Source organism: Theobroma umbraticum, unplaced genomic scaffold (assembly GCF_002168275.2).
Source record: "Theobroma umbraticum cultivar Fairchild unplaced genomic scaffold, ASM216827v3 scaffold_67.0, whole genome shotgun sequence".
NCBI classification, from domain to species: domain Eukaryota; kingdom Viridiplantae; phylum Streptophyta; class Magnoliopsida; order Malvales; family Malvaceae; genus Theobroma; species Theobroma umbraticum.
Genome location: NW_018397262.1, coordinates 975,752 through 1,002,913, shown reverse-complemented (window position 1 = coordinate 1,002,913; position 27,162 = coordinate 975,752). Strand labels below are relative to the sequence as shown.

Genomic DNA, 27,162 nt, shown 5'->3' with positions numbered 1-27,162 from the left:
TGTGGGATCGATACTCTGCTTGTTAATATACTATCTATTTAATACGTATACTTGCGTAATAGAATTTTAACTGACACGGAACCTTAAGTTTCCAGCAGCTGCAACATTTGGTGACTAATACAAGTATGGTTTTATTCTCCAAGGGACAACTTTAAAGTATTCTGCCCATATTTCTTTGTACTTTTCAGCACACCGAGCTTCATCTCTTCTTTCCCTTGACACGAAAAAAAACACCAGACAAATGGGGTAGATGTATGGAATTGGAGAACTGCCAAAGGATTGAATTTCCCATCAGGAACTTGTTCAAATTACTACAAATAAGATGTAATTGTGGGAAGGATTACCTTATGCCACAAGTCAGACTGAAGGAAAGTGATAGCAAGAAATCCCCAAAGTAGTTATAGTGCCTTGCAATTCCCCTTGACCAAGGTAATAAAATTAGAATGAGATTAAGCATTAAGCAAATTTACAGTCACAGTATATAAGATAGTTCTTTGTCTGATAATGGTTATCATCTGAGGCTATATTAAAAGAATTAAGGAAGACGATAAGATAGGAAAATCTTACCAATAGCCTGAAGCTAGCAACTTTCCCCCAATTACCTTTGGAGGCTTGCCCCATATAAGTGCTTTAGGATTCTTTTTGAATGTATGCTTTTGCTTATTGGCTCCTCTATATCCAAGAACCCTGCCAAAATTTTTTTTTCTTTTAAGGAAAAAGAATAATGTAGCAGAATAGATGTTTTTTTTAAGAAAGGAAATCATGCACTGATCAATGAGTCAAATGCTCAGAATAACAAAATGGATGAATTAATCAGTTAATTCTTTGCTAATCCTATACACTGGTAAAGACTTACCCAATCAGATAGATTAAGCAAGTTGCTATTGCAGCTGCTCTTGATAACTCCACTCGGTTATGCAAAAGCCACCAACCCTATGGCAAAGGTGAAGATGAACAATTTACAAAAATAAAATCTGCATTCATATGCTTCTCTGCCCTTCTTGATTCATTGTGCTCAAAATCTCTCAAGTCAGCTGGTTCTTTTGTGTGAATCAATTAGTAATTATGCCAATGGCTGACTCTACTGCATTGTTATTGCATTCTCTCAATGCAAAACTTGAAAAGCTTTGACGAGTCAAATCTAATTGACTGCAGCATTCATGCATTGGAGACTGATAAATATTACCATATGACTACTATATTTTAGACTTTGTGTAGAAACCTAACCCAACCTAACTACAAGGTATTAAATTCGTTTTCACCCGAAGAGTCTCATGATTTTACTTACAAAGTATCCCACCAGTATGAGTAGAAGTCACAGTATATTACCACATCAGATTGGGACGTAAAATTATATGTTGTCTGATACCAACCATTGATTGCAGTCATATTGATCAATAGCATAGGAATAAATATGCACTGTGTCACAATTCACGTCAATTTGTAAGATATTATCTATTTTATATCATTGGGTTTTATAATTGTCTCATAAAAAACATTTTACAGATTGAAGACAATATAAATACTTAAATATCAAATCATATTCTAATAGACCGTTGATACGTGATTCAATGACTCTTTTGAGACTGTGGACACACTGCATATTACCAGGAAATTTGTTTTAAAGTCATTGGGTGCTTGCCTGGATGGTACCCATGAAAGCAGCCCAGACCAGAAATCCACCCACCAACATGAAGCCCAATCTCTCAACCATTATGTCCCAGCTGGTAACAGATAACCACAAATTGTTGTAGCCCCAGTTGAAAAGGCCGAGTATCAATTAAGAATGAGGTTAATGATTATTATACTAGAGATGAGGTACTTGGCACTTACTTGGAGGTCAACTGCTCCTCATGATACAAAACTTCCATAACATGTATCTGGAATAAAGATGGTGAGAAAAAGGGCAACTCAGCATCAATCACCAGATGAGGAAATAGGGTAGCTTGGCATTGATATGAAAGGCATGGCTAGCGACATGGGATCCAACCAGAATCACCACCTGAACATTATTTCTTACCAGACAGAATAGTTGGTAGAGGATCATTGACAGACTCAAGGTGCCAGTTTGGACACTTTTTGCTAGATTTGATAGATTGATGAGTATCCATCCCATCATCCCAGCTCTAAGAAAGAAGAATCTACAGAAATGATCCATCATCCATTAGAAACACAGATGCTATGTTCTATGAAGCAGAAAGCATGCCCAGTAAATTGTTGAGAGTGAATTACATACTTGAGATCAATACCCATAAAATGAGGATTTAGCTGTACTCCCATATACCTATAACATAACAAAAAGGCAAAACTATAAAGATAAGCAGCATAGTCAAGGGAAAAAACTAGAACTGTTGACTTGGATCAAAGTCAACAACAATGGAACAGTGCATAGCAGTCAAGTATTAAGTCTCCTGTTAAATTAGGCTTTAACGAGGAAGCTTGACTGCTGCACCTGCAGCCAGCAATGTAGAGAGCTGTAGCTACCTGAAACAAAGGAATAATCATAGTTATAAGCAAGCTCTCATAAGCAAACGTCAATAAAAGCAATTTCCTCCCAACTTAAAGGAAAACTGAATATAAAAGATGCTGATAGCAGCTCCAGTCCTCTGTCTGATATCAGCTGCAAACATTTTCATCAGAATTAAGACTTCAGAGACATATTTGTGAGCACAAAACAACTGATACTTTGGAATTTTATCTCAGCACACATACATACCGTGGGTGATACTAAATTCATTTTAGAACCAAGCCCAAGAAGGCCAATTAACGAAAGTAGAGTTAACAACCCTGAAATTAATCAAAAACAAATAAAGTGAATCATATTATAGTAAACAAATGTATTACACCAACTGCAGAAATAGAAATTCCATAAACATGAAGGAGACCATTGCAGCGATAATGAAGACGAGTGCCATCCTGCATGATCATTCCAGGAACAACTTTTGCAGGTAATATAAATGAAGCAATCGCAATGTAGGCGAGATATATGGCCAATATACCAACCTATAAACCAACCGAAAACCGATCATTAGTTTAGGCTTGTGTACTAGTACCATATTTGGTCCCCCAGTAAATGGTTGCACAGCAAAAGAAGCTTTTCAAGGGAAACAAACAAGAATTTCTAGATAGAAAAGAGTTGCTTACAGAGTTCCAGGACGGAATTAAGGCGTGCAGAAGAAAACCCAGCTCCATTTTCTGCTCTTCAAATCCCTTTGAATGATATCAGCTATGATTGCAGGTACATATATATGCAAAACTGGTAGTTGTAGTACTTGTTGAGTATTGAGAAAAAGATGAAGAATCGGGAAAAATCCAGAGGAAGTTAAGAGATGAGTAAAGCTCTGATTGTTTATTTTCTTGCCAAAAGCAAACATTGCTACTACTGCAGGCTTTTATAGTCAAGTCTTTGTGTAAAATCAAAAAACAATAATAACCTTAAATATTTAAAATATTTACAAATGTACCACTACATATGTCAAAACATAATATCTAACATTACACTTATCACATTGCTCTTGATTAAATTTTCTTTTAATTAAAAAAATCCAAGAAATCTAATTTTTTTAATCCAATGATCCAAAAAACTCAACTCTGAATAATTATGTAGTATGTATGTATGTGTCGACTAACTGTTTTTCAATAGGAAATAGAAAAAGAAAAAAACAAGATTATAGTTAATACAGGGAAAAAATAGGAGAAATATATCAACATATTCAAAGAACATCCGTATTGATTATTTTAATTGGGTGATTTGGGTATTAATTCAATATTTTAATTAGATGGTTCAAATATTCTATTAAATAATAGAATTTGAGTTAAAATATTAAAAAGTAACAAGTACTTTACTTATTGATATCTCTATTAATATATATATGTATATATATACATTCACTAATTGATCATTTTCTATTTCATTCGTTTTATAAATGAGTCGAAAAATTTTATTTAATTCAATTATTTGATTTTACGGGTATATTTTCTTGTTTAATTTTATTTTCAAGATAATATAAACAACTCAAAAATGCATGTTATCTTATATTATCTTGACCACTTTAAAAAGTTGTTGATGCTTAGGCTTATTCCTTAAAATCATCAAAGAGTATAATATTAAGGGCAGGTAATAAGAGTTAGGCAACAAATTGAATATTGGAAATAGGAAAGAAAAAAAAAAGAATAGGCAATATGAGTTCAAAATTGGATCTAACTAATCCAAACATGTTAGGTAAAATTGAATCTAATTAAATAAAATCAAACAAAGCAACTTATATGCATGTATTTGACATATTTTATATAAATTGTTTACAACGCATTATCATCATTAACAATCATTGATCTAGTTATTAATAAAAAGGTCAAAATATCTCGACGTTCTTTGTATTCGTGTATTCTCTTTAATTTATTTCTTTTATTTAAAATCGTAACAATTTAATCTTTTAATTTTGAAAATTACTTCTATTTGATCCCTATAGTATTTTTCTTCCAAAATTACTTCAATTAATTTTGTTTCGATATCTTGGTTTATTTCCCTTAATTATTTATTCAATTTATTATTATTTTTAAAAAATAAAATATCCTTTAATATTGAAAATTCTTCCTAAATTCTCCTACTTTTTTGGAAAAATTTAAAAAGATTTTCTCACCTAAAAATTTTCAAGAAAGTTATCCCTTATAACATCCTTGAAATTCCATCATCTGAGGACTTTCATTTATTTTATATTAAATATTCATTATGATATTATATTTATAAAATCTAAAATATTTATTTATCCATGTTCTTATTAATTATTTATAAATGAACCTTTTTGGTAAAAAATATCTATAGGATTACCCCCAACCCTTATGGTAAGGTCTCATAATTATTTTTACTATGAAAATTTTAAGATAAATTGCCCTTTGCAACTTCCCTTTAAAATTCCATTTAAAATATATTTTTTAAAATAATTACAAATATTTACTATTTTTATTTTTAATTACTTATAGATGATAAAAATTTTTGTACATCTCTTTGCACAAACACTACATTTTTGCATACATGCATAAGCTTTATACCCAAGCTCTATCCTATTTTGGAGGAAGTAGAGTACTTTACTCCCATGAGGTGATGACTTTTGTGTGAGCACGTGAAATACTTCCACTCAAATTGAATCCTTTCAGTTGGAAGCTTGTAATAGGTGAGGATTAAGGTGTCTTACTAGTCTTAAGTGGATGACAATAAGGAGCAATTTGGAAATTATTAGCTTAGTGTAAAACTATGCCTAGCATATAGAAAACAATAAAGAACAAAGCCTAGGTAGAGCCTTCCAAACCCATTAAAGAACAACCATGTAAGTACACATGAAAGGATGCTTTTTACCATGTAAATACCTATTGAACCTTGTATTATGATTGTTTCATGATTACACATTAACATCATTTTTCACACAAAGGTATTTGTTATGTAACAAAGTATGGTAAAACATACCCCAAGTACATCCACGAAGCGACTACTTCACTTCATATCCACTCCAGTCATATGTGAAGATGACTTGAATGTTAAGACTTGATCAGAACAGATCTAACATGTAAAGGGTGATTGTTTGAAAGAGGGATATGTCTCTAACCTTCTTGAGCAAGTTCATATTGATCTCTAAAAGAATGACCTCACATATTTTATCAACATTTGGGATCATTGGGGAGCATCTAAACAACATGAATTTGAGAAGAAGTATGGGCATATTGCATCACTCTTTCGCATACTTATTGATGACCAAATGATTAGAGCCATCATTCAATTTTAAGATCTCTTATGCATATGTTTTGTCTTCAATGAAATGAATATGAAGCCATCAATTGAATAATACTCAACTTTACTTTGTATACACCTTCCAATTGCATACAAGAATTACTTGAGATAACAAAAAAATAGGCTATCACAAAAAGATTGCAAAAATCATGAGAATCAGTTTGCAAGAAGTTGACATGAAAGTTAAACAAAAAGGAGATAATGTTTATATTCAATGGGAGTTTATTCATAGTGGCATCATAAAGCATTTAGAAGATGAAATAAGCATGAGTATTATGGCATTAACAATCTATGGGATGGTTATCTTTCCAAAGGTTTTGGGATATATCAAGGTAGCAATAGTGGATTTCTTCAACAAGTTGAAAATAAAATTAATCCATTATTAGCAAACCTTTAGATCACTGAGCTATTGTTAATGTAATGAAAAAAAAGGCGTTTGATTAGATGTGCACATTTATTGCTTGTGTGGATTAAAAGCCATTTCGAATGTGAAAAAAGTTAGCTCCGGGCACCATATCTCTCCATTAGTATTCCTATCAAAGAATTTTGTGAAAGTGAATAGCCAAAACCAAAATCCAAAAAAAGAACATATCTTAAGACTACGAAGCCTCACGAGACAACAAGTGATATGGAAAGCACCATGGATAGTGCTTCAACCAATGTCGTATAGCTGTGGAACTAAGATGTTAATTCCTCTATTGGGATTATGAGCAGCAATTAGTTTTGCCCTATTTATAAAAAATGGAGACAAATCAGGTTTGAATAATTTGTTCGAATGATTCATAAACTTGATCAAATTGAGTTTTCTTATGGCGAGCCAAAGTCGTCAAAGAAAGTTAAGAAGATTGTTAAGGCATGGAAACAAGCTAGTAGATTGTTAAGGTTACACCAAAATATTAAGTATGGCATGAATGTAGAATTAAAAACATCATGTTGCCTCCTCAATCTGATTTTATTTGTTCATCTAGTTCAAAATCTCGAGACGTCCCAATCACCAATTAATAGCTTAAGGTTGCCGATGTGGCACGTGAGGTAAACTGGAAATGCTGATGTGAAAGTGTCACATCACTTTGACATGTTGATGTGGATATGTTATGTGGCATGTCCAAAGGACGCCATGTGACATTACAAAAGAGTGACACGTGGCGTGTCAAGAATGCATCTTGTGTCTCTTCCTTGTTTGTGAGCTTACTAAGGTCGAACCCAATCCTCATGCAAGCACAACAAGCTCTCAGCCATCTGGTCTAAACCTATACTTTTAATTATATATTATTTTTGTTTGTTTTTTTCTCTTCCCTCTTATTTGTTTTTATTTTTTTTTCTCTTTCTTTCCCTCATTTTCTTTCTTTTTTTTTCTTTCTCTCTCTTCTTACCTTCTCCGTTAAAGATCAACAACTAACAACCTACATCCAATAACCGTGATCGATGAAAAAAAGAAAAAAATAAGAAAGAAAAAAAAGAAAAAAAATAAATGCAATATATAATCAAATGTCTCTTAAAAAAAAGAAAAAAATAATATATAATCAAATGTCTCCTCTTACTAAAAGAAATAAAAGCAATATATAATCTAATGTAAAAGCATAGAGCTAGTGGTAAGGAATTTGTTGTACTTGCATACCTTTTTCTTTACGAATTGATGACCGACACTTTGCGTTTGATGATCGTGACAGATGAAAAAAGAAAAAAAAACGATGAAAAAAAAGGAAGGAAAAGAAGAAAAGAAACAAAAGCAATATATAATCAAATATCTCATCAAAAAATAAGTGATAGATTGAAAAAAAAAAGGAAAGGAAAGAAAAAAAAGAAACAAAAGTAATATATAATCAAAAGTAAAAGCTTAAACTTAGTGATAAAGGAGTTTGTTGTGCTTATATGAAGTCATAGGTCTTTGAGATAACTTAATAAGTACAAGGGAAATATTATGTACTTATTAAGTTTCGAACTCATGACTTTATGCAAATACAACAAGCTCTTTATCACCAATTCTAAACTCTTATATTTAGTTGTATATTACTTTTGTTTATTTTCTTCTTTTCTTTCTTATTTTTTTTTCTCTTTTTTCTCTCTCATCTAACCATAATTATATATTACTTTTGTTTCTTTTCTTTTCTCTTTTTCTTTCTTTTTTTTTTCTCTCTCTTCTCATTTTTTCCCTTAAGGATTGAAGATGACCTCATGCAAATACAACAAGCTCATTGCCATCAACTCTAAGCCTTTGTATATAATTATATATTGCTTTTATTTCTTTTCTTTTCTTCTCTTCTTTCCCTTTTTTTCCTCTTTTTTTTTTCTATCTCTCTCTCTTCTCACCATTTCCCTTAAGGACAGACGATCGACAACTTGCGTCTAGTGAATAAAGAAAAAACTATCCAGCAACCAACAGCTTGTGTCTAGTGTAGAAAGAATAAAATAAAAAAGAATAATAGAGAGAAAAAGAGAAAAACAAACAGATGCAATATATAATTAAAAGTAAGAGCTTAAAGCTGGTTATTAGGAGTTTATTGTGCTTGCATGAGCTTTTTGGTTTGAAATTTACTAAGCCCACTATAGTTTTGGAGAAAACAAAAAAGAGACTCGAGATGCCTTCATGACACGCCACGTGGCATCCTTTGGACATGCCTCATGGCGTGTCACAAATGGGTGCTGAAAGAGAGTGTGACATGTGGTGCCTTCCCTAACATGCCACATGGCATATCCATGCCACGTGGCATATCCATGACAAGAAGTAGTGTTACGTGGCACTGCCAAATCAACAAGTTAGAGTGATGTTGCACTGCTATGGAAGCATTTTCAACTTACCTCACTTGTCACATTAGTGTCACGTCAATGTTGACGTCAGCTCTGAGAAAAATAATTTTGAAAGGAGAAAACAAGGAAGATACACGAGATGCCTTTAAGACACGCCATGTGGCATCCTTTGGATTGTCACATGACGTTTCATGGATGAGTGTTGAAAGAGAGTGTGACATGTGGTGTTATCCTTGACATGTCACATGGCATATCCATGTCAGCGTGTAGTGTTACGTGGCACTACCACATCAGCATGTTAGAATGATATGGCATTGCTGTGTCAGCATTTTCAATTTACCTTACATGTCACGTCCGCGTAACGTCAATGTTGATGTCAACTCTAAGAAGAATAATTTCGAAAGGCAAATATTGAACGGACTATACTAAAGTAATTTTTAAAATTAAAAGATTAAATTGTTATGATTTTAAGTAAAGAGACTAAATTAAAAGAAGTGCACAAGTATAAAGATTGTAAAGATATTTTGACCTCCTAAAAATGTTCATGAATCGAGTTTGATTGGACAAGACCTCACTTGACATATTATGAAAGCAAGGTGCTCAGGCCTAATCCAATAATTTATGTTATATTTATTTATTAAAATATTAAAAAATTATATTAAATGTTTTAAAATATAATTTAAAATTAACATTAAAGACATGTACAAGCTTGTCTTGACTCAAGTAAAACCCATGAGTTTAGGCATTTAATTAAAATTAAAACATAATTTAATGGTGTTAATCAAAGCAATCATGTAAATATGTTATAAACTGTATAAATTTTAATTATATTAATTATGTCATATCGTATAAAATTTAAATTGATAAATGTAATAAACATGTTTATTGTATTATTATATATTATTAAATATATGTATATATATATGTAAAATTTTGATTCTTATTTACTTATATAACTATTAATATTTATACGACACAATACGAAAACAGAAAAATATATTCACATGCATGATTTAAAAATATGATGAGGTAGGGTATGGGCAAATAGTACAGTGCTTCTTTATAGGGTAGCATGGAATAAGAGAACAAAGGGAGGGAAGAATACAAATAAAAGGGCAGCTGACATACCACAACCAAGGACAAGACAGAACCGCGTTTGGGTGGTACATTAAATTAATTTGACGATGACGTGTCGTGCTGTAAAATTATGTCTCCTTTTCTTTTAAAATCTTTGTCCTTCTCCTAGTCCTACTTATGCGCCAAACACCCGCAGTTGATGGCACATTCTCCCAAAGGAAAATTTTAATTTGTTTTTTGTAAAAATAAAAAATAATAAAAAGCCCTCTCTGAAAATCCACCCAAAAACCCTACTGAAAAGCCTGCACAGCTTGCACCAACTGCTGCAAAACCCTCTTCCCGCCTCTTCTCGTTCCTCTCCCGCTTCACCTTGTTTCCTTTGAATTCTTAACAGAGTAAACAAGACAGCACAGAGACAGTGAAATGCGTTTGAGGGATGCAGAATCTGATACGAAGAAGCCATTCTGGCCTTCCACTTCTTTGTACTTCTTCCATTAAACCCTCTCTTCCTTTTCTTTCTCTTTCTCTTTCTCTTCCTTTCTCCTTTGCTGCGACTAACGGTACCCTTTTTGCGATGCCCACTGCTGCTCTCTCTGGCAGTGGCTTAGCCCTCGCCGCTGCCGCCGCTCGTACCAACAAAAACCCTTCTTTTTCCCGGCGGTTCTACACTACCACTACTTGTAGTATTTACCAGCCCTGCTCAAATGCAAGAACCCATCTACGGGCTTGGCCTGGGAGGATTGGGATTCGGCCAGCTTGGTGCCATTCGGGTGGTATAGAGGAGGCTTTGGGTCCCGTTGAAGGGTCGAAGAGTTTGGGTGATGAAGAAGAGAAAGCAGAGGAAGGGAAGCCGATGAGGCTGAATAGAAGGCAAAAGGGTTCAGGGGTTTTAGTGGGGAGTCCGGATTTGTTGACAATTCCAGGTGTAGGACCTAGAAATTTGAGGAAGCTCGTTGAGAATGGGATTCAGGGTGTTGCCGAGCTCAAGCAGTTGTACAAGGATAAGGTTTTATTCTTTTTTATTTTTTTGGAATTTTTGTTGTAGACATTATTTGGATTGAATAGTGTAAATTTGAGTTGGGATTTAGGATTTTAATGTGCTTTTAGTTTTATATCTTTATTCTGATGATGTCAAAAATTGAGATAGATGGTGGTTTTTGTTGGGTTAAAGTATTTAGTTTTAGAGGTTTTCTTTTGCAGTTTTTCATGGGCATCTTTGAAGCTAAAAGGGGTCTGTTGGTTATACTTCCCCATTGTCTGGACTGGTTTTTGCTTATTTTTCTGATTATTTTGTTCCTTGTAATATTTCAGAAAATGGGTACATTTATTTATTTAATATTTGTGTTTCCAGAGCTTTTGTTTGGAGTATCTTCTCCACTTCACTGTGTAGATTCGTTTCTCCGTTGCATACATCTGCCTCTTTCGAGCTTCCAAGTCCTTTCTCCCATACTATAAAGTTATTGTATAAACTTTGTACATGCTGATGGCATGTGTTGTTTTATTGATGTGCTCGCAATAAGAAGTGTAAATGCGAATTGGTTATATTGTTTTATGAAAGTAATTTCCAAGTATGCCTGTTATAATAAGAAATGAAGTGTGGATTCTCATTTTCCAGGACCAAAAAAGTGCCAAGTTTAGATGATTGTATCCAAAGGGTCCGACTCCCCTCCGTTACTTTTCTACGCAAAACTTTTCACTACACCTTTAATCACCGTTCACAGGTATGACTTTCACAATTCATGGGTGGGTCCTACATGTTTGAATGATGATGGTTGTATTGGCAAGTAATGGAGGGGAACCCAATCTGGATCCAAAATAGTTCAAATGGTTGTAAGTGCCTAAACATGAAGAACAGCGTTTTGAGTAAATTGGTTGAAAAATCTTGTGCAAACTTTTGTTTTCATGTGCATGGAGGAAACCATAGTTTTTTCTGTGATGCTTTGATGAGATTGTTTGCTGATCTGGGCTTTACCTTTTTTGCAGTTTTTTGGGAAGGCTAGTCAGAAGATGGTTGAGTTTTTACAAAGTTCTGTTGGGATTATTCACAGAAATCATGCAGAGAGTATAACAACTTTTATTAAAGAGAGTGTGGACGAAGAACTGAAGGATTCAGACTCTGATGTAAAGCCAGCTGCAATGAAACGTTTAACGTTCTGTGTTGAAGGAAATATCAGTGTTGGAAAGACAACATTCCTTCAGAGAATAGCTAATGAAACACTGGAGCTACGTGACCTTGTTGAGATTGTTCCAGAACCCATTGATAAGTGGCAGAATGTTGGACCTGACCATTTCAATATATTAGATGCGTTTTATGCTGAACCAGAGAGGTATGCCTATACCTTTCAAAATTATGTCTTTGTTACAAGGGTTATGCAGGAGAGAGAGTCATCTGGGGGAATTAAGCCACTCAGGTTGATGGAAAGGAGCGTTTTCAGTGACAGGATGGTAAGCATTTGAATAGCTTATTATTATTGTTATTTTTTCTGCAGGTTGTGATGATATGATGATATGTTAATACAGTTTCTCTTTATTTTTGTCGTGTTTTGCATATCCCACAAGTTTCATTGATCTAAGTTTGTGTCTTTTGAGGAATCTAAAATAGGTTTGACACAATATAAAAACAAAGGATTTTAGAAGTTCCTATGCATTTGTCTGTTCAACAATGACCAAAGTCATCAGATTTGAATCCTTGCAGTTCCTTCCTTTCTCCTTTGGTTCATTACAATCAAGAGGAAGAAAGCCCTGACCTAAGAGTTTCAAGGCTGACAACTTTATCTCATTTTTACTTAATTAAGGTGTTTGTACGAGCTGTTCATGAAGCAAATTGGATGAATGAGATGGAGATCAGCATTTATGACTCATGGTTTGATCCAGTTGTATCATGCTTGCCGGGGCTTATTCCTGATGGTTTTATTTATCTAAGGGCAAGTCCCGATACATGCCATAAGAGGATGATGCTGCGAAAGAGAGCAGAAGAGGGTGGAGTGAGCCTAGATTATCTTCGAGACTTGCATGAAAAGCATGAGAGTTGGCTTTTCCCATTCCAAAGTGGAAATCATGGAGTGCTGTCTGTTAGTAAGTTACCTGTCCATATGGATAGCTCTCTGCATCCGGATATTAGAGATCGAGTGTTCTATTTAGAGGGTAATCATATGCATTCCAGCATTCAAAAGGTATGATGATTTCCTTTCTTTTTTTTTGGAATTTAGATTGCTTCTCTCATTCAGACTCTATCTTAGGTTCTTTGTTTATGAACAGGTTCCAGCTTTGGTTCTTGACTGTGAACCCAACATTGATTTCAGCAGAGATATTGAAGCAAAGAGACAGTAAGATAACATCCCTACTGTTTTCATCAAATTAATTAAAAGATAACTTTGAACAGAATATTATGTCTACAATTTCAAATGCTGTCTTGATAGGTAGGGTTCTTTTTCTTACCAGTGTTGGGGGGTGAGGGTGGGGGTATATTTGCGGAAGACTAAGGGGGCAGAAGGAATTGAACCTTAGTCTCAGCCCTCTTAAAGAGAGGTAACAATAGCTAGGCCAAGCCTGGGTTGGAGATTAAATGAGCTTTTGCTTACTTATCCAAGAAATAAAGAAACAAAAGAGCTTCTTCAGTGGCAATTGTGAATGGCCTGGTTTTTTTAATTTGTTTCATTTCCCGACCCTTGATTTGCATGTTTTTTTAGCAGAAAGCTGGGAATTTGATATACTAGTCAGAATGATTTTGAGTTGACTCTTTTGATCATATCCTATCTAGGAGCATGTAGGTCTCCTATTCTAAGAAATCAATACAAGGACAATAGACCTGAGAATTGTGCTGAAATATTAAACTTTTAGGCACTCAAGTGGTAATAATGTCTAAGAGATTAGCTTCGTGATTTGTTAAGAGTTTCTTATTGCACTATGATGTGAACATTAGAGAAAGAAATTTTTATGTGCATCGGTTCTCTTGGCATCCGATACCCCTCCGGTTTTTTGTAAATGTTTTGTGCCCTTATTAGTTTGTGTCTACTCTTCAAAAGTATATATTTTTCTTGATTTATCTACTTTTGGTTCTGGGTTTTAAACGTTTGTTTTTCTTAGTTCAGATATTAATATGCTGATGTCCACGTCTTCATTAAACAGTTCATATGTCCCATGTGCCTTTAGAGCTTTTTTAATTTGTTCCTGAACTGGCTTTGGTGAAGGTATGCACGCCAAGTAGCAGAGTTTTTTGAATTTGTGAAGAAAAAGAAGGAAGTCTCATCCACTAAAGCTGGTGAAGAAGGTCAAGTAAATAACCAACCTCAGATTCTACTGCCCCATGCAGGTGGATTATGGGTAGCAGACGGAAAACATTTCCCTGATTCCGCTCTGAAATCTTTAGATTTCCGGCGAGCCATGTCATACATGTCTGGCTCAGGCTAGTCAGGTTTTGGCATGGCCCCTTTTTCCCTAATCTTGGATTTGCGTCTAGAGTTTTCGGCTTTGGTTGGTTGTGACTCTGGGTGGGCATGTCTCTTGTAAAAATGTGTTTTTAACCATTAACCTGTAGGAATGTAGAGATGGTTGTAATTGTTGTAGGATGCTTGGGTAATTCTTACCGTCTGACTGTCAAGTCACTGAAGCTCTATTTTTGTTACTAGGAAGTAGCTTCATGTACTGCATTTGTTTAGTGTGACGGTTTTCTATGAAGTGGTGCTTTCAGTGCTAGTAAAAATTCTAAATTTCTAATGATGAAACGGACCCGACTTATACAGGCGTTTATACTTTTTTAAGGACTAGGTTCCAGGTTCAGATCCTTGATAAGAACTGATGTGCTGAAAGACAAAGGCAGCAGCTCCCTAAAAGCAGCATCTAGTTGCACTCTGTAGTCTCAAAATCTCTGTGACTTCATTAGTCAATTGTTATTTAAAGGGTATATTCTTTTTGGGATTTCTTACAAATGCACAATTGGGTTGGATTATATTAAAGGCAAATTAATCCATATAACAAAGGTAGAGCTTTCTCAGGCTCAATTATTCAAATGCTTGATTTTCAAAGCAGGATGTTTGCCTAGCCCACATGAACTACTTTGGTATCAAGTTCTTAATGAGCATTTTTTGTTCAATTCTAACATATTAAAAATGTAACTAAAATAAGTCAATTTTGAACTAGGCTGCTGGGGATGAATTGAACAAGAATACTCACTAAGAGCTGGATAACAAAATAAGTAATGTACAACACTTGAAGGTCAAGGACTTGGGAGTGTGCTGCACTGTGTTTGTGGCACCTCTTATTTATAGGCATTATGCCAATGCCTATCTCCACCTTTTCCTATCCAGACAAGATAAGCTCCACCTCCTGATTTCAGGCCCAAGTAACTTGACTTGGTTTTCCCTGCTGACACTGTTTCTACCAAGTGCTTATGTGTCTATTAGCTTAGTATGTATGACATCTGATAGGGGCTACAAGCTGCAACAGTAGCAGAGTCGAACACACCAATTAAAACAAATGGAGACTGGGAGTTTGGGCACTGTCAAAAACTGGAAGAGTAGAAATGCTCAGCCATGAAATTTACATTATAAATATGCTATTCTTGGTTCTACCAATGTTTTTTCTGAACAAATTTAATAGAGGACAGCATCACCTGTACATAAATACATTGGTTTCTCTAGACATGGAGCTCTCTACAAACTATACAATTGATTAAATTTTATACAATTGCCCAGATATCCCACTACATCTTCCTATATCCTGACCCCAAAATAATTCTAATCTAACTTCTAAGTGGCTACAACAAATTATTTCCATGTACTGATATATTCTAGCAGCAGTTTCACAGGGGTTTTGCCTCAATTACCATATCCCTAGATCAAATGATGGAGAACCCTGAAGCCCACCATTCTGAAGGTTTGGTGGAACAATTTTCTCTTGCTTCTCTATTGGTGGCTCTGACTGGTGTTTGAGAAGCAAGGTAGCTTGTGCCTCAACAGCATCAAGATCAAGACTAGCATAAAATTGATCATCATCATCATCAAACTCATTCTCATTCACAGTGATTTTGTCCACTTGGGGCTGCTGAGAAGCCTTACTTGATTCTTTGCCTCCAACCTCAGATTCTAAAGAGAATTCTTGGTCTAAGTTAATTGCAGGAATAGTCTCCAATTGGAAGAAACTCAGCTTTCTCTTCCTACTTTGCATACTCTTATTTTCTATTGCAAAATCATTAGTTCCAAAAGGCATGGATTCTGAGGAGATCCTCTCTTCCATTTGGAATGACTCTGTATACTTCCTTGCAGGCTGATTTATGGACTCAAGTTGAGGTACCTGGAGAGAATTAAACATCTTGCCCGAGGAACACCCACTTCCATTGTCTTTGCTCGTGGAAGCTACACAGTCAGGGCTAAAAGAAGTTGACTGCATCACCATTGGTGATTGGCTTAGCAAAGAACGCCTGCAATAAAAGAGCAATTAGTTCATTAAGGCTGCAGCATGGCAAAAAGCCAAAAGATGAATTGAGGAAAAACACAAGGATGACATTTTAACAAGGCTATTTTAAATTTATGGGTAGATTCATAATTCACTTGCAAAGTGAACTACATATTGGATCCATGGTTGGGAAGTCGAATAACCAAGTAGACTAGGAAACAAAACAATAATACTTGTAAAAAAAAATCATGTTGAACACCTAATGTGGCTTACTTTATACACAACCGTGCCTATGTAACTAAGAACATGGAAACCAGTCCAATAAAACGGGCAGTCTGCAAATCTAAAGTACAGAACCTCAATTTTGACATTGAAAAGCACCCATACAATCGTGAATATATGATCAATCAACATCCCTTCTTGGGAAAACTGTACTTCAAAATCCAGCTATTAACTGTGGCTCTCTGTAGCATTCAATCTTGCGGTGGGCTGTCAGCCAGCCTGCTGCAAGGACTTGATTTTGAAATTTAGATGGAGCAATCTGAAGCAGTAGCTACATAAGTGTACATTTATCTGTTAATTGACACATTAGAATGCTCCACAAATAGCTTGTGATTCATAATAGGAACATAAAACAAGTAACTCCGTTGCTAGAAATATGGACTATTCTAACTGTGAGAAACTTTAGAATTCCATGAGCTGGAAAAGATAAACTGAAAAAAAAGAGAAGAAGAAGAGGTAACACATCCCTTTAGATCTAATGCCAGTTTTATCATATCATGTCAGTTCATCAGCTAATAATTTTCCAAAAAAAAAATGTATCAGATTTGCAGATTTTAGGTCTCTTCTGACTGTTCCACCTGAAATTATTTAATACAGTAAAATACTTTTATTTAATGGTTTCTAAGGGTGAATGCTGGAAACCTCATGGGGATTTCAAGAAAAAGGCAGAAATAATGGGAAGAAAACTGTCAGCAACCTGTAAATTGCCATCATGTCAACTCTACCACATTCAGTCTGGTTACTGCCAGCAGTAGGATTTATCCTGTCATCTATGAAACTATCATCATACGATTCATTGTCATCATCTTCTTCTTCAGCAGATATTTCAGCTTCTGTAGATACCCTGAGCAAAAAGATTAACAAATATATAAAAAAATAATTAACCAGCCATCATGAAAGACATTTAATATGCACACTCAAATAACTTTTGATATGGAAACTTGATATCCATTTTATATCTAATGGAATTTAATTGTACAATTATTGTTGAAGAACAAACTAATATATGAAAGCCTTTCCTCTGGTGCTAATAATTAGCACTGTTCCTCCTCTTTTTTTTCATAAAAAAAAAAATGGAAGTTGAACAAGGCACTTACTCGGCTTCCTCATCAATGAATGTTCTGACATCATTCTCTGGCTTCTTTTTACCTGAAAACAACAGGTAGCAGGCCTTATTAATAACCTGTACATAAGTTTTCTTTCTTAACATTCTAAACTGATTAAGCTCTAAACAATAACTAGGCTTCAAATCAAGCATGAGATAAAACTACTGGGGGAATACAGAAGTCCCACTTAAAGTCCCTGCACTGGAAATATCAAATAATTCCATGTATGACAGATTACCTCTGCCATGCTTTGTTCGAATAGGACTGGCACCAGAAAAGGATTTGGCAAGGTTTGCTACCGAGACAATAGAATTTTCCTTCATGCTTTTTGAGCTCCTAGCTTTTCCACAATTCCCAACTTTGCGCAACCTTTTAAACTTCTGGACATGCTCGACTGTAGCAACCTCTCCAGAATTTAAGCGCCAACTTTTGCTACCACTACTGTTTGTAAGGTGTGCCAAGGGAGTTTTTGTTTCCGCAAGTGGAGAAGAAGGGCTATGTTTTGTACTAGAAACAGGGTTCATCTTAACTAGAGGTGTCATTTCGTCTTTCATAACAGAGACATTTCTTCCATAGGGGCTATTGTCCATAATGCCCCTTTCATTTTCCACTGGACTTGATGATCTCAATAGCAGTTCAGTGCCCAATTTGGCAGGTGATGCTAGGTCTGGAATTAAAGATTCATTTCTTATTTTGTGCTTTAAAATCCCTGCAAAAAAATTCATGTTTATCAAGCTAGAATTAGTTACTCTGGCTCGACAAACTTAAGAATGTATAAAACTAAAAGGACAACTACTGACCACTATCAGTTATAGGAGACTCTGGAACAACACCGATTTTGATCAAATTAGTTAGACGGGGACTAAGTTCAGTATCTTGGAGATCACGGCAATGTTCATCAGCCAGTGGTGGCAGTGCCTTGATTTCCTCAATATCAGGTGTTTCACAAGTGCCACCTGGAGTCCCAGGAATTTTTTCTACTCCATCCAGCATTTTCTCTTTTTCAGAATCAGTTTCACAAAATCTAGGTGTTGGTAGAGTATCATCTTTCGTGCTTTTTGTCTGAGAAGTTGTTACATTTGGAACAGCTTCAGTTTGCATAATTCCATCTGGAGTCTTCACATGGTATGTCTCTTGATTCAAACAATTTTGCAACTCTTTAGTACTAGGACTTACATGCTTAGAATGCATTACATCTTCGAAATAAAGTGAAGGAACAGATATAATTAGGACCTTTCCCAAAGCATCAACAGATACAAAATCAGAACCAAAAAGGTAGGAGTGCTCTTGGGGACTTTTGCATCCAGAATTTGGCTCATCATACTTCTCCTTAGTTCTTATAGTCCTCATAGGCAATTCTGCAGAATCTGTTACTCCTAATTGAGCATTGGCAACTGGAGAATTATCCAAAACTAGCAAATCTGGAATAACAGTTTACTGTTAGACTTTAACTGCTGACATTATTGGTATCTGTTAGGCAAGCAGCCAATATATATGGGGAAAAAAGGTTCCTTGACATTAAATACCAAAAAGTTACCGATGCAGATGTAATTTGTTTCAAGCATAATTCAGTAACATCCTGATGTTGTAACCAGAGAATCAAATACGAACAAGCAAGAGGAATGAAAAGAAGAAGACTATATTGAAAAGATCTCAACAGCACATCACTATGTCATCAGGTTTAAGACTCAAAAAATCAAATTCAATCATATGACCTATAAGAGCTACGAGATATATGGTGAGAATAAGAAAATGCAAACAATTGCTCAACCTTGATTGTTCATTTATGGCCCGTACTAGAAAAGTAATTTCATGATAAGTAAGAAAGCCTATTTATAAAATAAAAAAAAAATCAGGTATCTCATATTTTATATTAATATTTTGTCAAAATATTTGTATCAATAACAGATGCTAATTTCTTTTTCACAAAGTAAGAAAAAGAAAACAAGGGATCAAAATACTGAATCTATGACCCAGTTTCATCACTGAATTAGACCAAGTTTCTCCTTTTCCCAAAAAGGAAGGAGAAAAAGAGAAATAAAAAAAAAAGTAAACAATGCCTCCTATCTCAAATCTACTAAAACCTATAAACATTTTAATCTAAAAGTACTCAAACTTAGCTAATTACATAAGCTTTCTCATAGACAAATTTGTCAAGAAAGCCTTCTATGCTGCTAAAGACAATATTACCTTTGCTGCTACTGTCATGTTGCTCAACGATGCCAACTCCGAAGCAATCACCTGAAGAGACTTCAGCCTGAATCCATTAGATAAATAAATAAGCAAGATTGATGTTACGTAGGAAGGAAAACAATTCCAGAAAGTTCCAGTGTGAACCTCAACAAAGAAATTCCCATTGCCTCCTGGAAAGGTTAAACCTTGCAAATATTGCATGGAATCTATCAGCATCTCTGTTCTACAAGAATGCATTACTTTATATACTTTGGAGGGAAAGGCTTGAAAGTTAGGGAAGGCAATCAGTGAAGGTCTCCAAGTGCTCTCACTGGTAGAATGGAAATACTTGGCAATTAAATCAGACTCTGCAACAGACAGTTTTTCCCTAAATGGAGGTGTCTCAACAGTGTGATCTTCTTTTAATTTTTTTCCACGGGGAACAAATTGTTCAATTGACAGCTCAACAAATTGAACTTCTGGTTTGAAAATGTGAGGAACCTACATACAGAAGATAAAAGAACATATGGGTCATAAGGTAGCAGTTGAAGCAACAAGAAAACATGACCAATGACTTTAGATAGATCTCACCATCCTTGGACTGGAATGGAAATTGAAGCTATTCATTCCACCATTTTGCATGTGTTTATTTATAGACCGGCTGTTAGCTTGCTTTCGCATATAACCCTTTAGCTCTGACCCTTGACAAGCAAGAACTAGTATGACTTGTTAAGGAAGTATTTGAATTATACACATTCACTTTTTCTGGTTTTTTTGTTGGCGGTGGGGGGCAGATTTTTAGAGCCATCAAATCACAAAGTAGAAAAATACAAATTTTTGCTATATCATGAGAATACTAAACTCATAAGCCACCCACTTGTTAATATACGCATCATGAAACATCAAAAGGATATCAACTTGTCCCTCATGCTTCCTTCCGGTTCTCCCCATCCGCTGAATCATCCTCAAAGGTGAAACATTAGCATCAAAACATATTACAAGATCAACTTCCATGATATCCAGGCCTTCTTCACCAATTGATGTGGCGACAATAACATTGTACCCACCAGCTCGAAATTTCTGTCAGCAAACATAATAAGCCAATCACGGGAATTGGCAAAATCACCAAGAAAAAAAATCACTAAAATAAACACAATTACCTCCAAAACTGCCTGTTGAACTTTTTGAGACTGGCCTTTCAATGCTTTCCCTGTAAGAGACTATGGTTAACATATAGTTCATTTGTAAAGCATCCAACCTAAAACCAATTAGCAATAGGTGGAAAACCCAACCGAAAGACCAATTGAGGATAACACCACTTAATACTACCTTTCATGTGTAGGCCCAATACTAATAACTATCACAAACAAATGGCCAGTGTGTAGACAACGAATACAGTGCAATAAAACGACGAATAACAAACAAAAAGCTAGACAACAAATAACTTTGGCTATGATAACCATAACAAAGCATCCAACTTAAAACAATTCATAGTAAGTGGAGGGACATAACCTAAATATTAGGTCTCAACAAACCTCAAACTTAACGAATGTGGAATAATACCATTTAACATTGATTCAACCATTACATCAAAACTTTTGCACCTTGTCCTAGATGCTTCAAATGATTTCAGAAAGGTAGAATTTTAACCTAAAAAATAATGTTTCTTAGCGGATGAAGCATACTCAAAGGGAAAGCTAGAAGAACAGAACAGCAAACCTGAGCTTTGACCAATAAACTCTGTTGCTTTGACTAAATCTCCAATACTTGCTAGTGCATTCATTATGTCCCTGAATGCAAGTTTAATTATACCAAGTGATGGTGAGATACTATGGACTGAAAGTGTCAAACAAAAAGAATATAAAAAATGTTTTCCACCTGACACTGCCTCTAAAATTTGAGAAGATAATCACCCTGGAGTTTTGTGGATCCTTCGTTTCTGCAAAATATATAGAAATAAATATAAAATTATTTTAAAAAAGAGAACTTAAATTGTAGTAGATATGTCATTAAAGCTTCAATTTGAACATAAAGCCTCTTTAAGAAACTTCTTGTGCATTAAATATTGGTACTGAACATAATCCATATTACGAAATTGAAGTTTTATATCATCAACAATGAAAATCTTCCAAAACCCTAACCATGATAGTAGAAGGGATTTAAAATGGCTGAATTGTTGAGCATACATTTCTCCATTCTAAAATTCCTAATAGGAGTAAGTATCAAATGGCCAAGCTAAATAAAGTGACTTGAAAGAAAGTCCAACAAAAAAGAGAACAGCCTTAGTATGCCAGTTATCCTGTGCTTCATCATGACAAGTTGAGGCACTAACTGGTAGCGAGACTGAGACCAAGGACTTTCGAAACTAGATGCTAAATAATTCTATACATCCCAAAAAGAGATAAGAATTTTATTTTTCTTATAGATTGCAGATGCTCTCCATAATTCAATATGAGATCTTACCATCAAAATCACACTTTTATCGTAAATAATAAATTAAGACCTATAGTTCCTCACCGCAGGCAAGGCAGAAGAAACTTTATTCCTTTCATATTTGTAATTTCAGTATTAGCAATTCAGAATTTTATTTTATAATGGCAGAATCATAATTTCTGCACATTCTACACCATAGGGTAGAGGAGACAAACGGGCAGGTTCAGATCTGGCCAGAATGACTTCAGGGCTGTTTTGAGTTCAGGTTAGAATGAAACTAGTAACTAAATTTTGCATTTTTAGTGTTAAGTTCAAGTTATTATGGCTTTGAGCTGGACCAATCTCAGATTAAGGTCATTTCCGGGTTTGGATCATTTTGTGGTTCGGTTCTTTGACTTTTTTATCAATTCAAGTTTGGATGGGTTTGAATTCAGGTTTTTTAAGGTCGGCTTTCGGGTTCAGTTCATTTTGTCACCTCTATCATAGGGTTAAGTTTAAATTATTCTAGGAGTTAGGTTTAATTTTGGAGTCCAAGTTGGTTATTCACTTGTCTAAAAGTTAGTATCCTATCAAGAATCCTCATCTTTGTAGGTTTAAGAGTAGTCTAGCAATCTCTTATTTATTTATTTTTAGTTTTGATCAATGAAATTATGAGTATTTGGGTTTATGCAGACATGGATGCTAAAAAATATTGTGTGCTTCTCTCATTTGACATATTGTCTCTTGCTATAGTGTTCCTAGGTCACTTTTTATAGCAAGGACAATACCCATAAACTTTCTTTCTTCTAGTTTTGCTGCTGGAAAAAAATTCCAACAACCTTCCCTTTAGATTCCAGCCCTCTTTTTGAGCTCTGTTCTCATATCAAACTCTAACTACACCTTATCCTACCCAAGCCATACGCCTAAAATCCTTATTTGTAACCCTAGCCCACAATAAACCCAAAGAAGGCAGACTTCTCACAACCAACCTGCCTCATTTTTTTCTCTATCCTTTTCCAATGCTCGTTTCCCAATTACAGAGTTGAGATAATAAAACTTAAAGGATATACGTGAACCATCAATAACGTATCAAAATGAGCAAGAGTATCCATCACCAATTTGACAAATACATATAATCCTTTGAGTCTTAAACTAAGGGAATTTATTTATTTTTTTCCTTAAAGAAGAAAGTCAAAACAAACTAGAGTTCATTTTTAAAGCTTTATTCTCTCATAACTCATAAGCAGCAGCACAACACCTTAAAAGATTCCAATATAGCAGTTATGACGATTCGAGATTCAAGTTTCTAGCATCCTAAGAAATATGCTAGTGTTAGTTGCAGTAAGATTCAGAAAGGAGACGCAAATCAAAACCCCCACATGCAGGATTATTATTTAAATGGCAGATGACATACGGAAATGGTCAACCAGTACTTCTAACATTTTTGACAATTTCGGACTTGGTGCGCCATGAGACAAACTCCGTTGCATTAAAAGCTTTGCATTCATTATGTCTTCATTTTTACGCATCAATCTTGAAAATGGCCTGCAACAATCAAGTGTGAACGCGTAATACAATGTTGAAAGGTGTTGTGATCAACATATAAAACAGTGGACATAAAAGTACATTCAATTGCAGATAACATGTGTGTGTTTGTGCATCCATATGTCTGTGGTTCAACTCAAACAACAATTAGCAGATTCAGTAACAAATCACCACTCCATTTCTGCTGTCTACCATTCGCTGATGAAACTTGTGGCCTTTAAAAAAAATTAAAAAACATTAAAAAGTTATATCTTAAAATAGTATTCATATTATCTGCAAGCAAATCCTACTTATCTGTATTTATCTGAAAAAGGCTAGCAACATTGCCTCTAATCAGAAAGCAATTTTTGGTTCACAAGGAAACAGATAATATTTGTTTAGTTTGAATTGTGTTTTAGTTACAACTTCAGCAGCATTTTACTAAAGAGAATATAGTATAAAGAGTTCAAGATAATGGTTCTCTTATGATTAAAATATGCAGGCAATTTCTTCACATTGCTGAAATGAAGGTGATAAATACATACCCTTGTCGCAACTTTTCCTCCAGCATCTCATATGCAGGTCTTATTCCATGGCTTGAAAGTAGCTTACGAATGTGGTAAAGTGTGATAAGAACTGCAAAGGATGCTTCAACTTCTCCATGCTTTACATGTGGAAGATCTGGGGGAGGTGCTTGACGAAATTTATCCCTTGAATTAAGTAAATCAACCGGACTTAACTGTGAAAGGCCAATGTAAATTAGATGTAAAAATAATAGGAATACCCCCCCACAATAGTAGGAAATCAGAGTGATAGACAATGAGATGTTTCAAATTCAGGCAAAGTTAGAAATTGCAGAAAATTCACAGAAATTATATCTGAGCAATGCTATAAAAAGAAGCCAACATATACTTGCAATATTCTAGTCCTCAAAAGATGGTTGCAGCTCTAGGAACCTCAGGTGCCATCAGCATTTAGCATCAACCATTTTCCCTTGCTTCTAGTCCCAAATAGTTTTAACGTTGCCTCAAAAAGTGAAAAATTATGTTTTTAAATTCAATGAAATTTTCATAGAATGGCAGTTTTTAGCCTTTTTCCATTTGACAGCAAGCTGGAAGTTTCCAAATTTCTATCAAGTACACCCAAGCAAATATTTAGACTGAAAACTTTGATTAAGCTAAGATGCAGTGCAGATGAACAATGAAAAAGAACCAAAATATTATAGCATATGTGGAACCCATACAGTCTGATAGTCCCTGTTCTGAATAAGTCCAACCGCATGAAGCCTGGCCACGTAAGGACGAATTACTTCTAACAACCGATTATTTACCTCAGCTGCATCTTGCCCCAGTGGAACCTACAAATATTGCAAGGAATATGTTAAAATTCATTAGGAATAATAAACAACAATATTTAAAAGAGACAAACTTGTAAATACCTCAATCAGTTCTATCTTTCGGTTGTGAACATATGGGCTAACATCGGGGTCACTTTCATTGCGATATTCAAGTGTTGATATGTATAAGTTGTCAATTATTTTCTGGATAGCAGGCTGCTTTGCTGAATAATGGCACTTAATGTAAGCATTTAAGGTTATGTGAAAATTTTGGAATGCAAGAAGACAATTGTAACTTACATCCTGGTGTGGCAGTCAAAGCTAATACCCTCAGGTGCACTGGCATTGCCATTAACTACAAATTTAGAGTACCAACAGCATTTTTAAGACCTTGCTCAGTACATGTTTCCACAAAGATTGTACTCAAATCAAAGAGAAGGAATTCACTTTAAAATTCTAGAAAGAAAAGAGGAAACAACCTCGCGGACTGCCACACAATAGGAATAATTTCCCAATGCTCGATGAGCCTCATCAATCACTAAACATACCAGGTACTTTGCCAAACATGTGCCTGCACCATGTTACTTTATGAGTGAAATCCAGCAAAAGAAGATACTAGAAGGACAATAAGTAGAATGGCAGTAGCAAGAAACATGAAGTCACAAGGTTACAATTATCTGCTAGCCATCCGTAACATGATATGATATTACTTTAGAGAATCACCAGATTGAATATCCTTCTCCAGAACTTGTGGAGTAACAAAGAAAACTCGTTTAGTCTTCCAAAAACTTGCTCTTCTTGTCGGACTGATCTGACCTGTCATATCAATTGTCCATTCCTGCAATCAGTTTGTTCTAAATGTTCTCAAAATAGGTCAATGAGTTTGAAACTGCACAACCAAAAAACCAATGGATGAAAAAATCATTGCATCACTAAGGGAAGAAAGAAAAACACATAAACACACACACTGTCTTACTTGCGGAATTCCAACAATATTATGGCATGCTTCTATTTGCTGCATGACAAGCGGTCGAGAAGGAGCAGCAAAAACTATCTTCCCTGTCAAAGAACAAAAATAGACATTGTAGTATTATTGTCAAAGATTTTGTTCAGAATTAAACTTAAGCATCTGCAGATTGAGGACCTATCCAGTTTCATTTTGCAAAACTAATTGAATAAAAGTCATACATCATTCTAAAGGAAAATGCATATCAAAACAATACATAGCAAACTAGTGAGAGAACACTACACATCAGACAGCATATAGGAACATAGATTTCTCATTTAACTAGTTATCAGTTCTTAACTATTTTAAACAAGGGCATCAACCATATAGTAATATGAAGCAAAATGTAAGAAATTGAACTTTTACTTCTGCTATGCCAAAAGGAATCAGAAAAAATAATAATAAAAAACACTGAACATCATCAGTCACACAGTTAGAACTTCCAGAATCAATAATAGATGTCAATAATTCACAAATTGAGTTTCCTTACTGAACTTGTGAAATTTACAAAGCAAGGAATTGAAATATAGGGATTTTTCCACAAGAAATCCTTCCATTGCTTTCATAACTCAGTTGCATGTAAAATCATCAACCACTTGTGCATGAAACACGAGAAAGCAGTGCCAACCCAAAGTTGGAAGCTTTGCTGTTCTTAGTCCAAGAATGTATAAGAATGTAGAAACTTAAAGTCCTATATCACATAATCTATGAACACATTTTGAATACTGGCATACTTAAACGGGAGAAGCAAAAGCAAGAGAGGAGGAGGATATACCACAGTCCTTTCCAATCAATTGTAAAACAGGCAAAAAAACCAGTGGAGAGGCCAACAAAGAACCTCCATATGATGCAAAGTAAAGAAACTAGCATCAATATAAAAGGAAAATGACTGGGCAAAGTTTCACGATGACTAAATCTCTCTTTTAATCAGCAAAGGTTTGTCCTTCAAATGATTATGAATGTGTTGCTCAGGCTGGATAGTATGCAGCTTAACAACAGCAGGGGAACAAGCAAAGATACCATAATCATTGTTAGCATATTGCTTCTCAGATTCCTACACATCTAGCCATGCTTATATACCATGTCCAATAACAATATTTGAAACAAACAAGGAGCCTGTTACTCTACTTATCAAAACACGAATATCAGCCTCAAAAATTATCAATGACTATAAAAGCATAAATAAGTTCTGATGAGATTTGAGTAATACTGTTATAGAAATGCCTGTGACATAAACGTTACCATCTGGAAACCATCTGAAGTAGTTATAAATTACAACAGCAGCAATAAGCGTTTTTCCAAGGCCTGTTGGCAATGCCACCAA

General features: G+C 34.9%; 3 protein-coding genes across 3 annotated transcripts; 1 reads left to right on the top strand and 2 right to left on the bottom strand.

Annotated features, from left to right (window-relative positions):
- Positions 1-12: 12 nt before the first annotated feature.
- LOC110419425 (delta(14)-sterol reductase-like) lies at positions 13-3,349 on the bottom strand. Its single transcript, XM_021432470.1, has 13 exons — positions 3,145-3,349; positions 2,886-3,003; positions 2,717-2,787; positions 2,560-2,620; positions 2,394-2,480; positions 2,237-2,285; positions 2,021-2,141; positions 1,834-1,880; positions 1,643-1,724; positions 857-933; positions 568-687; positions 345-419; positions 13-268 (listed from the first exon to the last, which is right to left on the bottom strand). The coding sequence occupies exons 1-13, from the start codon at positions 3,190-3,192 to the stop codon at positions 115-117; spliced, it is 1,110 nt and encodes a 369-aa protein (XP_021288145.1). The 5' UTR covers positions 3,193-3,349; the 3' UTR covers positions 13-114.
- Positions 3,350-9,806: 6,457 nt separating this feature from the next.
- On the top strand, positions 9,807-14,346 carry DNK (P-loop containing nucleoside triphosphate hydrolases superfamily protein). The gene is made up of 5 exons (XM_021433124.1): positions 9,807-10,613; positions 11,591-12,052; positions 12,403-12,780; positions 12,866-12,933; positions 13,798-14,346. Exons 1-5 carry the CDS (start codon positions 10,044-10,046, stop codon positions 14,015-14,017), a joined length of 1,698 nt encoding a protein of 565 aa, XP_021288799.1. The 5' UTR covers positions 9,807-10,043; the 3' UTR covers positions 14,018-14,346.
- A 694-nt stretch (positions 14,347-15,040) lies between these two features.
- On the bottom strand, positions 15,041-27,156 carry FANCM (DEAD/DEAH box RNA helicase family protein). The gene is made up of 21 exons (XM_021432993.1): positions 27,081-27,156; positions 25,809-25,891; positions 25,556-25,670; positions 25,312-25,403; positions 25,133-25,187; positions 24,935-25,056; positions 24,740-24,853; positions 24,042-24,235; positions 23,387-23,517; positions 21,439-21,499; positions 21,280-21,350; positions 20,721-20,770; positions 20,475-20,640; positions 20,152-20,279; positions 19,726-20,061; positions 19,579-19,645; positions 18,189-18,809; positions 17,627-18,097; positions 17,380-17,431; positions 16,980-17,126; positions 15,041-16,025 (listed from the first exon to the last, which is right to left on the bottom strand). The coding sequence occupies exons 2-21, from the start codon at positions 25,851-25,853 to the stop codon at positions 15,428-15,430; spliced, it is 3,636 nt and encodes a 1,211-aa protein (XP_021288668.1). The 5' UTR covers positions 25,854-25,891; positions 27,081-27,156; the 3' UTR covers positions 15,041-15,427.
- Between the last annotated feature and the right edge of the window lie 6 nt (positions 27,157-27,162).

What these genes read in the sequence shown, in the direction of transcription:
- LOC110419425 (XM_021432470.1), bottom strand. Translation starts at nt 3,192, where the DNA reads ATGGAGCTGGGTTTTCTTCTGCACGCCTTAATTCCGTCCTGGAACTCT. An exon ending in TCTTCATTATCGCTGCAATG is followed by an intron (nt 2,788 to 2,885) that starts GTCTCCTTCATG and finishes GATTAATTTCAG; the next exon opens with GGTTGTTAACTCTACTTTCG. An exon ending in AGTCTGACTTGTGGCATAAG is followed by an intron (nt 269 to 344) that starts GTAATCCTTCCC and finishes ATCCTTTGGCAG; the next exon opens with TTCTCCAATTCCATACATCT.
- DNK (XM_021433124.1), top strand. Translation starts at nt 10,044, where the DNA reads ATGCAGAATCTGATACGAAGAAGCCATTCTGGCCTTCCACTTCTTTGT. An exon ending in GCGTTTTCAGTGACAGGATG is followed by an intron (nt 12,053 to 12,402) that starts GTAAGCATTTGA and finishes TACTTAATTAAG; the next exon opens with GTGTTTGTACGAGCTGTTCA. An exon ending in TGCATTCCAGCATTCAAAAG is followed by an intron (nt 12,781 to 12,865) that starts GTATGATGATTT and finishes GTTTATGAACAG; the next exon opens with GTTCCAGCTTTGGTTCTTGA.
- FANCM (XM_021432993.1), bottom strand. Translation starts at nt 25,853, where the DNA reads ATGCAGCAAATAGAAGCATGCCATAATATTGTTGGAATTCCGCAA. An exon ending in ATATTGTTGGAATTCCGCAA is followed by an intron (nt 25,671 to 25,808) that starts GTAAGACAGTGT and finishes AACTGATTGCAG; the next exon opens with GAATGGACAATTGATATGAC. An exon ending in GGAGAAGGATATTCAATCTG is followed by an intron (nt 25,404 to 25,555) that starts GTGATTCTCTAA and finishes AACATGGTGCAG; the next exon opens with GCACATGTTTGGCAAAGTAC.